At 35.7% G+C, this 13,994-nt stretch overlaps 1 protein-coding gene across 1 annotated transcript in view; it reads right to left on the reverse strand.

Moving 5' to 3' along the window:
- Positions 1-671: 671 nt before the first annotated feature.
- CMC1 (C-X9-C motif containing 1) overlaps positions 672-13,994 on the reverse strand; it is a 116,817-nt gene continuing 103,494 nt past the window's right edge. The window contains exons 3-4 of the mRNA XM_077129947.1: positions 4,575-4,665; positions 672-944 (exon numbers count right to left, since the gene is read on the reverse strand). Coding sequence (XP_076986062.1) covers positions 824-944; positions 4,575-4,665 — 212 coding nt within the window. The 3' untranslated portion in view covers positions 672-823. The remainder of the gene's footprint in view (positions 945-4,574; positions 4,666-13,994) is intronic.

The raw sequence follows: 13,994 nt of genomic DNA on the forward strand, positions 1-13,994 counted from the left end.
TCCTTCAAAGGTGTGAGTAAAATTAATATAAGTACTCATCCCCTTATCTATGTTGTGAGACATTACTAATAACAAACTAACAATTAAAGAGCATTTACCAAGTCTGAGGCATTGTCCTATGCCCTCTACTTATCTGTAATACTTAGTAAACACAATAATTGCATGAGTTTTTTTTTTGTATGCTGTATGGCGCAGTCACATTTTATTATTTTTCCATGTGAGTATCCTGTTATTGCACCATTTGTTGAATTCTTGTTTGTTTTGCTTGTATGTTTGTGTTTTTGGAAGTGCATGGTCTGGGAATCAACCCAGGTCTCCCACATGGCAGGCAAGATTTCTAACACTGAAATACCCTTGCACCCCCAATTGCATGAGACTTTTAAATCCATGGTTGCATAGCTAAAAAGTAGTTCATAGCCATTCTGCTATACTGCCTAGCTATTATTATTACCTTTGAGGATTATCCACTCCTCGTTTACTTTGGTTACTGTGGCCCCCATGATTAGCCATATTTGCCTGTACATCAGAAAAGAATAATATAAAAATCATGTGGAACTCTAAATATCAGCATCATTGTTCTGAACTATTGTGTCTGGAAAAATTTATAAAAAATCCAAGATGATCAGGAAAACTATATCACATTTCACTATATCTCATTTAATAAACTTGAATTTTAAAATTAAAAAAATCTTTATTTCAGTTAAAATTGATATTTCCATAATTTATGATAAAGCAAAGACACTTCCTTATCTTGATTCCATTATTTCAGGTTATTGTAGCTTGTATGAATGTTAGAGCTCCTAAGTATCATTTGTACATTTGCCTACATACTTGTGGGAAGCTTCTGTAGCCTTTTCTTGGTTGGAATTCCAGTTCTTCTGAATTCTTCCCTTTCTTTCAGGTATTCCAATTTGCATTCTTCATAAAACGCTGGATCATTATAGCTACAAGAAGGAAAAGGAAAATTTTTAAAGTGAATTATAACTGCAAGGTTTCAATATAAGCTTAAATAAAGACTAATATTCAGATATCTAGTTCATCAAGCTCAGTCTTTAGTAGGAGACTCTTAGTGTTGGTAACAAATTGATTATAAACATTAAGGAAGAAAAAAAAATAAAGATCTAATGCCTCATTTCTGAATAGCTCTGTTCCAGGATAGAAGAATGGGAAACATTTTTTATCCTCAAGGAGCCCATGGTGCTACATGGCAGGCAAGTAGACTGGATGTATAATTGACTGTACAAAGTGCTATGACAGCCATATGATATGGCTCAGGGCACTAAGGAAACAAGGGAAAGGAATGGTGGAAGGGGTAGATGTCAAGGGGAAATGTATGGGCGGCATCTTAAAGGACCATCAGTAATCCACATAGATGGCACATGTAGAAAGGCATAGCAGAAAAAACTGACGCATGAAAAACTCAAGTAGATTACTACAACTATAGCAGATTATTTACACAGATGAAAGGGCCTATAATGGTTTGGTTCATGTGTCAACTGGGCAGGTTATGGTATCCAATTGTTTGGTCAAGTAAGCACTGGCCTGACTGTTACTGTGAGGGTATTTCACGGACTTAAGTTGTCAGGAAGTTGATTGCATCTATGGCTGATTACATCTATAATAAACATTTTTTTTGTATGCTGTATGGTGGGGTTTGCCATATGGAGACTGCCTTCAACAATGAGGGAAGTGTCGTCCAATCAGTTGAAGGCTTTGAAAGAAGTGATGATTTCAGCAGTCAGAAGTGAAAATTTCCATCTGTACTTCCTTATCCAGCTTTTCCTGGGAAATTTACTGGAGTTCCCAGTTTGCTGCCCTATAGAATTTGAACTTGCCAATCCCCACAGTCTTGTGATCCAATTCCTATTGAAAAATCTCAAAATATTTATGTGAGATAATATGTATACATATACATACATACACACACACACACATATATATATATAATTCCTGTCAGTTTTGTTTCTCTTAAGAATCCTGACTAATACAGGGCTTGAGATAAAGTTGAAATGAGCAAAGCCCAAATCATGATGAGCCATTAATACCACACTAAGAAATATACATCTACTTGGAAGACAGTGGTGTGCTATGAACAGAACAACTGTAAGGTCATTTTGTGTCTGGGCTGAAAGGGGATAACAAGGTTAAAGGTTGGATGTCCAATAAACAAATTACAATAATCCAAGCAAGAAATTATTAGATAAAAGCCGAGGCAAAGGGAGGGACTATAGGGATGGAAAGAAAAAACATGATTTGGTGATTTGGGAAACAAAATCAACAGGAAGTAGCTGATCAGAGTTAGGGAACAAGGAATACCATAGATTCTAGAGAATTGTGTAATCACAAGGACATGTGATGCAGAAGGAGGAAAAGGAGCTGAGTTCAGCTTTGGATCTGATGAGAAAGAGAAGCAGAGCATGTTATGACCTATGGGAAATAATTGAATCCACAGGAACAAATTGAGCTTACCCAGATTTAAGGATGAGAAGTGAACCCAGGGATAAACCAACTTTAAGAAGCAGGCTACTGAAGACAAGACTGAAAAGGAACAGGGAAAGATTTTCGAGAACAAGGAAATAGCATTATCAGGGAAGCCAGATAGAAAGGAATTTGAGAAAAGAAGTAAAAGAGGAGTAACTGAAAAGATATACATTAAATTTGGCTACCATGAACCAATGGAACCTTTAAGAAGAGCAGTACCAGTAAAGTCTTGAAAGCAGAAATCAACTGCAGTGTACTGAAGACTGAATGGAGAGAGAGTAAAAAAAATAAGCACAAACTACTAATGGTTCAAGATGTCACTATAAAAAAAGATGAGGGCAATGGATGTATTCATTTCACAGAATATCAATAGAAAAAGCAGAGAACTTCCTTATGCAAAGATTACAAAATACTATTTCTTAGTGCATACTGAGGTTGAGGGTCACATAACATTTTCCTTAAATAAGTCCCCATTGACTTTCAGCAAATGTCACATACCTTTTTTTCCCTTCACCGTTCCTCTCCTTTCTAAACAAATAAAAGCAGCTTCCCATCCCAACCCCATCCCCAGGATAGGCTAGAACTTGCTATTTTCTATTTCTAGTGGGTGAAAGTTGGGAAGATATTTAAATGATTAATATTCTTTATTTCAATAAATAAAAGCTAACTAATAACTAAAATAACTTTAAAAAGAGCTAACATTTACTGAGGAGTAATCATCACCAGGCAGTATGGTAAATGTGTTTACATGTATTACCTCACATTCCAGGTGATTTTATGGTGTCAAACCTGCCCAAGGTCACACAACTAACCAAAAACTTGAGCCCAGGCTGTTCTCTCCACATCCCTGCTCCTTTCCACTCTAGTGCTGCCCTGCCTGAAGGAAGGGATAACATGTCAAACTAAGAATAGCAATTTATTATGAGAACTGAAACTGACATAAAAATTCCTTGATACATAAAACAATTTAATTTGTTAATTTAATTTGTTAATTAAATCAAAGTTTAAGAGATTCATTTATTCCTTAAGCATCCCCTGGGGGCACTGGAGAATAGAACTGTAAGTCACAGAATGAACTCTCACTATCGTAAAGTGCTTAGCACAGGTCCTGGGCCTTAAATGGTGGCAATATTAATGTTCTCATTATTAGACTGAGAAAAACCATGTGGACACTGAGTGTGTTTTCTCATCTATAAATGTAGAGATGAGTTTATAATCTCTATAAAGTTCTCTTCTAACTACAGTATTCTCAATGTCTGTAAGTTTTTATATACATCTTTGTTATTTTAAAAATCAAACATACAATATCAAATCATTACTTTAGATTTTTTTTAACTCCCTAAGAAATATCATACCAGACTGACATATATGCCTCACAGGCTAAGAGAACAGAGTAGAAGAAAATAAGAGCTAACTGGAACTAAGAACTCATAACTATCAATTAACAACACCACAGGATTCACCAATATTTTCTGTCAATAACGAGGATAATAAAAGAGCAGATAAATAGAAGGGACCTGCATTCAAGAAACTTCCTAGATTCACTTTAAGATTTAAAGAACTACAATGAAATATAAGTGAATATGATATTTAAGAATTATTTTAAAAATTAAATTAACCTCAAAAATAAAAATTTATCTTTGTATTCTTCATATAATTTATCCCAATTTTCCTAGAAGTTAAATTAATCCAACAAATCACAAAGCTGGAAAAAGTCTTGGAGATTTTCTAATTCTGTACTTTTCTATTAGAAAAATAAACATAAATTAGTCTATATTATATTCTATGGATCAATCTGTTAAATCATGTGAAAAATCATGTATTTTGTATGCTGACTTCACATTTGCCAGTCAGGTAGAATTTGGCAAATACAGCTCAAAAAGACACTTTCACAAATGTCATATTGCTTTTCTTAAGAATAATCTACAATAAATTGAAACTTTTGACTCATTAAATAATATGATGGATTTGATGGGGAAAGGGGTGGGCACAAAATACATTATATTTAATAAGGTAACAGTATACTTTTACCTACTATGCAGGTACACACACACACATGCACACAAGCACAGAGCACTAAGGTGATTACTTACTATGAAGTTAAACATTCTTTCAGTGCAGAATTTTCTTTCCTGCATTTTACTACCATAAGGATTCCAGAGTCCTTGCAACATTTGGTAAAATCTGAAATACATTTTGAAAGGAAAAAATGACTAATTGTAATTACATCAATATAATATTTAATAGCTCTAAAATATTTATTCACTTTTTCATCTATTATCTAGATTATGCCTGGCACACAGTAAATTCTCAACAAAAGACATGTACACTAATAAAAGGCACTGTTCACTTTGTATAAATACACAGATGTGGGAGGAGGGAGAAAGGAATTCTGAGATAAGGGACTGAGGAGGCTTCTTAGAGACAAACAGGAGGTAGAGTCTGAGTAGAATTTCTAATAGAGGAAAAAAGTATAAGAAATTTGTTATGCAGTGTCCAGTTGATGCATGTCTTCTCAGTACATGGCAAAGCTAACGGATCCCCACGTGATGGCATCAGGCATCCCCTTTCTTTAGGACAACCTTGCTGGGGTACCTCTCTTCTGATAACAGAGCTCCTGTTCATTCCCAAGTCAGCTCTTAGAGGACCCAGAAATTTCAAACAGCTTCCTGTCACATGTATGTTCTGGTACTTTGCCTGTAGTATCCTGCCTTCTCAGGCCACCAAGCTAGAAAACCCTGGTGCCATATTCCACTCACAGATGGGCTACTTGTTTTGTGTTTGATTTGGGTCAATTTGGTCCTACCTCATCCATTTCACAGGAAAATGTGCTTTGCTCCCTACATTTTGCAGCTACTCACTGGAACTATTCTGGTCTTTCCCTTTGACCACTGGCTACTCTAGTTCATGCTCTGCTACCTCTACTTTGTTGTACATAACCAAAAACATTTTCATATCAGATCAAACAAGTTGCAGAAAAAAAAATAATTTCTCAATATCTTTTAATAATGCCTTTAATGCCAAATGATCAAGATTCACCACTTTTCTTAAGCTATGTAACATCCTTTCAGTTATTGAGGAATATAAATTATTTGTAAATATCTTAAAAGGAAGCAGGTAATTTCAGGAGTCTTTATGAATACACATACATATAAGATGTATCAAAATAATTTTAAACCGCAAGCAAACCCAAAACAATTCAGATTTGTTAAATGAATAAAACATTCATTAAATGGGCTTTGCTGGTATGAGCCCTCATCGCACAGACATCTGTATCTATCTGTAGCACCATGCCCATACTTTTGAACATAATTGGTGGAATAGTAGGAGAATGACTAGGAACAAGGGCTAAGGATGCAGGACATGACCTTTATTCAAATAATTTAATGTGCATGGTCACATTAAATAGTGAGTGACAGGTAATATACTACTTTAAGAACACACAGGATTAATTTCCTTTAGCCCCTTGTTCATTGCTCTCAGCTCTCCCACCATTTGGTCTCTGCTTCCCAACTTAGCCAAACTGTTAAGACTCTGACCTCAATGAGGTATCTTCTTTCTTCCAATGAGAAATGTTCTAGTTCCTCTCTAAATAAAAGCTAGGCAGATGGACCAAATCAGATTGAAGGAACTGCTTTTCTGCTCTTAAACTAAGGACTCCTTTCAACTCAGAAAGCCAATACAAACTTCCAGCCAGCCTCCTCTCCTTTTCAGTGGAGACGATGTGGGGAGGCCACAGGGCTATCAGAAAATCCATTAAATTTCACTCTAGAATGCCTCCTTATTCTCGCATACTAAACTTTCTACCTTTGTGAAAGCAAGGATTATGATCCCAAATGAAAATAAAGACATAGACAAACCTCAAAGGGAGTGTGTACATGAAGTTAATTCAAAATTTACTAAATCTTGGTAAAGCGTTTCTTTTAAGAAAACTGCCATGTTCACCAGTGGCAAAGAAACATGCATGGTCTGCTTTCCCCGGAGCCACCCCACCCTAACTGTAACCTCAATGTACAGGTGACTAGTTCACCCAGACAATGTCCAGAATAATTTTGCCTAATGGAAATATTCTAGTTGACCAAAACCTAGTTCTTTTCTGAGAGCACCAACTTGTCGATTATCAAAACTCTGTTTGAATTTAACAAACCCAATACTTTCATTCACTTGAGAAATTCACAAAACAATGCTCAGGCATTGCATTATTTTAAGATTATTCTTCCCTAATATAAATTAAAATGTCCTTAATAGGGAATTGATGTGAGACAGCATTTTTGTGTTCTGATCACACTAAAAAGGCACAGTCTATATATTTTCACACTTGTCCAAATCTCTTCAGGAATAACTGTGATTGGCCTGAAGCCTCAAGCTGTTTGTAAGGTTTTTGTCACTTGTTTAGCAACAAGATTTTAATGAGGATCTTTCTTTCATACCACATTAGCATGCGTTCATAGAATAGTGATGTTGCTAATACTGCCAAACTGATTGCTAAAATGGTATTCTGAATTGCTTCTGTCTTTCAATATTATTTTAAATGTTTAAGAGCTTGTACACCTGATTCGCTCTATAAATATTTTAATTACCATTATAAACTCTGAAAAATATAAATATCATTCACCCAAGTACATCTTAAGGTAATGCAACTAAATATTAATAAGCAGCAAGAATAACAGTGTGTGGAGAAACTGTTAAAAATGATTCCAGGGTTTTAAAATGTGTTTAAAGGCAGCAGTCAAGACCATTCTATTTTAAAATATCAAAAACATCAGATTTCATATCTTTCTTTTGTAAGTCCTTTTTCTCTCAAAGAAACCACTATATTTTAATTAACTACTGGTAAAAATATTATTTGGACAAAATAAAATTTGTATCCAGTACATGTTTCTATCAGAATAATTAAGTCTTCTTTTAACTTCAGTCTAACTAAAATAAGGGACAAAATAATTATTCAAAATTAAGCACAAATAGCCCATAATTTTCATTTTACTATGATATGAAGAAACTTTTGAGGGCCTCTATATAAATGTGGTGAGAGACATAATAAATTGGAATTAAATTGTTTTGAACTTTTTTAATTTATGGAATGTCTGAATATATTTTAATATTGAAGTAACCCCCAAATAATAAAGTTTCTTGGTTAAGCAAAGAACAATGTTTATGAAGCAAAAACCGCATGGAACTACAAATATCAGGCCTTTCATCTTTACACTTTTCTCTGCATTTAGGCAGTTTCAAGCAACACAGTACTTCGTAAATAAAGTCACCCAGTTAGAACTAAAGCATCCACTGATAAGACATGTTCAAGTCCTAATCCTAGGTCCTGGTCCTGTAACTGTGATCCTATTTGGAAATAGGATCTTTGAAGATGTCATTAGTTGAGATGAAGCCAAAATGGATTAGGGTGAGCCCTAATCCAATATGACTGGTGTTTTTATAAGAAGTAGAAAATTGGGCTCAGACAAACACAAGGAGAACATCATAAGACAACTGAGGAAGAAACTGAAGCCAAAAAAGCTACAAGCAAATCCCCCCAATTCAGGAAGGGGCTAAGAAGGATTCGGACTTCAAGCCTCCAACATGTGAGGCAATAATATTCCTGTTGTTTTAAGCCATCAGTTTTGTGGTATTTTGTTACAGCAGCCCTAGGAAACTAAGGCAGATGACAACTGAAAAACAAATTAAAATTTAAAAAGTTTCATGTCTTTGACTAGAACCACCCCTATTATATTCAACTAATTTATGATTTTTTATAATCCTACGTCATAAACTTTTAAACTGCCACCTTGAGACAAGGCACTTATTTCTAACCTTTCAGTACTTTTATTTCCTTAACCAGTAAAGTGCTTAAAAAATCTAATCTTTCCAGTATTATGTAAAGCAAAGATACACTGGATATCAACATAATTCAGAATTTTAACATAAAAGCTGCATTAATATTTTCATAACTATACCATCACCTTAAAGGTTTCACTTTTAAATCTGGAACTTCAATTTAAGATCAAAGAAAAACAGTTAGGAAGTTATTCTTCTCAAAGACAGGTAGTTGGTCAGATTTTAAATTTCTCCAAATTTATAATATAGCATCAACTCTGTAACTGGTAATCTTAAGCACGGAACTGTTTCCTTTTGTACAGACTGGCTAAGAATAAAAAACAGAGACATAGTTTAACATAATGTATAAAAGATCATTTGACCAGTTACTGAATCAGAACAGATTTTAAAAATATATAGCCTGAGCCCCACACTGATGAAGATGGCGAGTGAGACACTTCAGAGTTCTGTCTCCCCAGAGAAGATTTAAACAACCAGTAAGAACTGGCATTAACACCTTTCTCAAAGTTCCAGAAAACAGTTCAAGTATTGCAGTGAATTGGGCAAGCACAGAATCAAGGAAAAGGTCCTTTAAAAGTAGTAAGTGCTTATAGTGGCCTACTGCCCCCTTCCACCCCTCTCACTAATTCAGCATGGAGTCACCCACTTCCTGTGTAGATACTGGGTCCCAATTTCAAAAGGAACAGAGTAACCCTTGGGCACATACTAGGAGCTTGTACATCTGGTTGACCTGCTGGTGGTGGCCTAATGTACTTGTCATCCTAGAACTTACCCTGCATGTTCAAGGTGGCTCACTGAGCTCTCCTACAGAACACTTTGGGAGAGCAGTCCACTCGTGCTACCTGAGGCAAGGGACTGCTGGCTGTAGGACATCTATAAAGTGCCCAAGACCACAAGGAACTTGTTTCCTAAGGAAGAGGGGATATTCTATCCCTGTAAATAGGGAAATTCCAGTATTACATAAAGCAAAGATATATTGGATATCAACATAATTCAGAATTCCTAGTGCTACATACCCAAGCAAAAAACAAGATTCATGCAGAGAAAGGATAAGGGAGGCCCTTATGTTTTGGCGTGGAGCTATTCTTCAAACTCATATGGATAAACCCTAAAGGAGACGTTCAAAGTCAATCTTCAAAGACTGGGGAAGATGTTTTGGGGGAAAGGTGTTTTCTTTTTATTTTCTTCTTTTTTGTTCACTCCTGGCATTCAAGGAAAGCTCCATCATAACACTAGCTGGATACAAGCTTAAAGAACAGATGCCTCAGAGTCAAATATTCCAGTAATAACACCCTAAAATAATAACAAATCATCCACATTTCAACAAGAGATTATAAAACATAAAAAGAAACAAGAAGTGATGGCACAGGCAAAGGAGAAGATTAAATCTTTAGAAACCATGTATGAGGAAGATCAGACCTGGGATATTCCAGACAAAGACTTTAAAATATGTTCAAAGAGCTAAAGAAAACTATGGGCAAAGAACCAAAGGAAAACAGGAAAATGATAGATGAAAACAGACTATCAATATAGAGAAGGAAATTATGTAAAGGAACAAAACAGAGCTGAAAACCACAGACAGTAACCAAAATAAAAAATTCCATAGAGGGTTCAATAGCAGATAAGAGCTGGTAAAAGAAAAAATCAGTGAACTTGAAGATAAACCAATTGAAATCCAGTCAGAAGAGCAGAAAGAAGAAAGAATGAAGAAAAGGGAACAGAACCTGAGGAACCTGTGGAACACCATCAAGCATATTAATATATGCACTGCGGGAATCCCAGTAGGAAAAGAAACAGAAGAAGGGACAGAGAGAAAAGTTAAGGAAAGAATGGCCAAAAGCTTACTAAATTTAAGAAAGACATGAATATACACATCACAAACCCCAAAGAGGATAAACGAAAAAGACCCACACCGTGCCATGTTATCAAACTGTCAACCACCAAAGATAAAGAGAGAATTCTGTAAAACACAAGAGAAGCAATGTGCCATGTACAAGGAAGTCTCAGTAACATTAAGTGCCAATTTTTCATAGAACATTCCCAGATAAACAAAAGCTGAGAGTTTATTACCACCAAGCCACCCCTATTAAGAAATACTACAGGGGGCCCTACATGTTGAAAGGAAAGGACATTAGACAATTGACTGAATCTACATGAAAAAAATGAAGATTTCCAGCAAAGGTAATGAGATGGGTAAGTATAAATACCAGTACTATTATATTTTTAGTTTGTTAACTTTTTTACTTCTTAAAGGGTCTAAAAGATAAATGAATAAACTTTAATGATAAGTCAATAATTTTAGACTCATAATGTATAAATATGTACTTTGTGCCAAGAAATATATAAAGGTGGGGGGATCGAGGAGTATAGGAACATAGTTCATGTTTGCTATTGAAGTTGCTAAGTTGGCAACAAGATTATCGGGTTGGGGGAAGGGGGGCAAGAGCAATGGGGAGTCAATGCAAAATGAGTACAGAGTTTCTGTTTGGGTTGAAGGAAAATTTTAGTAATGGATGATGGTCAGGGTACTGCAACACTGTGAATGTGACTGACCCCACTAAATCGTATGCTTGGGGGCAGGAGAGGTTGAGACTGGAAGTTTTATGTTATTATATATTTCTACAGTTAAAAAAAAAGGAAGAGAGGGAGAAAAACTAAATAGATAATGACAATTAAATGCAATATATGATACAGGATGGGATCTAAGAATGGAGGAGAAAAGGTTCAAAAGGACATTATTGGGAATAAGAAAAATTGAAATATATAGACAAATTTTATATCAACACTGAATTTCTTGAACCTGATAACTGCACTTAGGGTGATTACATAAGAGAATATCTTTGTTCATAGGAAATTGTACATGGAAGCATTATTTATACAAGTAGCATGATGTGCAACCTGCTCTCAAGTGAAAGAGAAGGAGAGGGAGGGAGGGGGGAGAGAGGGAGAGAGAGGCAAAGGTGGCAAAATGTTAAAATTGGTGGATGTAGGTGGTTTTCTGCACAGGGTTTTTATTATTTTTGCAACTATCCTGTAAGTCTGAAATTATTTCAAAATAAAAAAGTATCTGCAGTTTTAAATCTGCAGCATAAATTAACATCTAAAACTAATTTTTCTCATGAAAAGCCATCTCTTATGTGAAGACTTATATAGTCTAATGTCAGGTCCCTGAAGACCAATACCTAAATGCTGTGCTGTTCTCAGTAATAATCATCCTTTCTCAAAGCTGTGAGGTAAAAAGTACCTGAAGATAACAGGAGGTCACCCTCAGTTTTGAGCTCAAATGCAGTGATGAAGGCCTGAAGGCAGGGAAAAACAACAAAGACGGTATTTTGTCTTCTTTTAATAATTGCTGAGACCACAGGGGGAAAAAGGCACATCATTTTGTAAAATCAACAGCATGAACAATATTTCATGAGGTTCATATGAATGATTTTGCAACCAGCTATGAGTTAAATACACTAGGTTATAAATTCTGTAATGAAAGTGAGGGTCTCTGAAAAAAGACTCCACAAATGCTGAACTGAAGAAAAAGAAAAACATGAGGTAGAAAATTTCTATCCCATACAACTGGTCCATTTTCCTCCCATACAGGTGGTCTCGTGCAGCTTAGGACTTGCACAAGCCAGACGGGAAGGGAGGAAGACCACAGAACCATTTACAGCACTAAGTTAGAACATGATGCATATCCAGGCTCAGAGACCCAAGTCTACGAAGACCCAGGGTGGTACACAACCCTCTAAGTTTGATGCATAAAAAATGCCCCCATGGGGGATGGGCAACAGAAAACTCAGCAGAACTGTTTTCTAGAGGTGTGCTGACTCAATCTAGTTTCTGTTGGATGGACCACCTAAATGCAAAATGGACTCTTCTGGAGTGACTAGGTGGCTTTTTAAGTGAATTCCACCAATCACTCCAAGAAGTAATACCATTCCTGCTCAAAATCCTCAAAAAAACTGAACAGGCGGGAATACCACCTAATTCAATCTATGAGGCCACCAGCAACCAAATTCCAAAGCCAGAGAGATACCACAAGAAAATAAAATTACAGACCAATTACTCCAAAGAATATAGATACAAAAATTTTAAAATACTTACAAACAGAACCCAACATTACATTAAGATAATTATATACTATGATCAAGTGGGTTCTATACCAGGAATGCAAGTGTAGTTCAACATAAGAAAATTGATTAATGCAATAATGCTACATCTATTTAAAAAAAACACAAGACCATCTCAATTTGTTTTTAATTTTTATTAATAAAACCAATCAACATACAACATGAACATTCTTAACATATGAACATTGCATACTTGGTGTGCAATCAACGGCTCACAATATCATCACATATGTATATTCATCACCATGATCATTTCTAAGAACATTTACATCACTCCAGAAAAAGAAATAAAAAGAAAAAAGAACAAACTCATATATACCATACCCCTTACCCCTTACTCATTGGCCACTAGTATTTCCCTCTACCCAATTTATTTTAACATTCGTTCCCCCTATTATTTATTTATTTTTAATCCATATTTTTTACTCATCTGTCCATATTGTAGATAAAAGGTACATCAGAACAAGGTTTTCACTATTACATAGTCACTTGCAAAAGCTGTATCATTATACAGACATCTTCAAGAAACATGGCTACTGGAACACAGCTCTACAGTTTCAGGTACTTCCCTCTAGCCTCTCTAATACATCTTAAACGAAAAAGGGGATATCTATATAATGCTTAAGAATAACCTCTCAATTCTATTTGAAACTCTCAGTCACTGACTCTTTATTTTGTCTCATTTCTCTCTTCCCCTTTCAGTCGAGAGGGTTTTCTCAATCCCTTGATGCTGAGCCCCAGCTCATTCTAGGATTTCTGTCCTACATTGCCAGGGAGGTTTACACCCCTAGGAGTCATGTCCCACATAGAGAGGGAGAGGGTAATGAGTTTGTTTGCCATGTTGGCTAAGAGATAGGCCATTTCTGAACAACAAAAGAGGTTCTCTGGGGGTGACTCTTAGGCCTAATTTTAAGTAGGCTTAGTCTATCCTTTGCAGGGATATGTTTCATATGAACAAACCCCAAAACTGAGGGTTCAGCCTATTGATTTTGTTGTCCTCACTGCTTGCGAGAATATCAGGCCTTCTCCATATGGGGAAGATGAATTTTCCCTCTTTCTCACCATTCCCCCAAGGGGACTTTGCAAATACTTTTTTATTCACTGTTCAAATTACTCTGGGATTTATCAGGACATCACTGTGGACAAACCTACAAAATCTCATGCCCTACTCAAGTTTCCATGTACTTATGGTGTTCAATTAAACTGCCCATATAAGTTATATTAGGAGATACACTAGTCAAAATATAAATTTTGTACAAAATAAACATTTTTTGCTTTAGTGTCACACATACATTTAAACTTTAACATATGAATTACCATCTATTTTCAACACCTCGTAATACTGACATTCCTTTGTTCTTCCTCACACAAAAACATTTTTTAATTTGTACATTTAATCACTATCCTTGTACACTCTAGGTATTCCTGGATTATACCATCTTAAGGACCATCTCAACTGATGCAGAAAGGCATTTGACAAAATCCAGCATCCTTTCTGGATAAAAACACTTAGAAAAGCAGCAACATAAGGAACCGTCCTCAACATGATAAGGGGCATAT

Source organism: Tamandua tetradactyla, chromosome 15 (genome assembly GCF_023851605.1).
Source record: "Tamandua tetradactyla isolate mTamTet1 chromosome 15, mTamTet1.pri, whole genome shotgun sequence".
In the NCBI taxonomy this organism is placed as follows: Eukaryota; Metazoa; Chordata; class Mammalia; order Pilosa; family Myrmecophagidae; genus Tamandua; species Tamandua tetradactyla.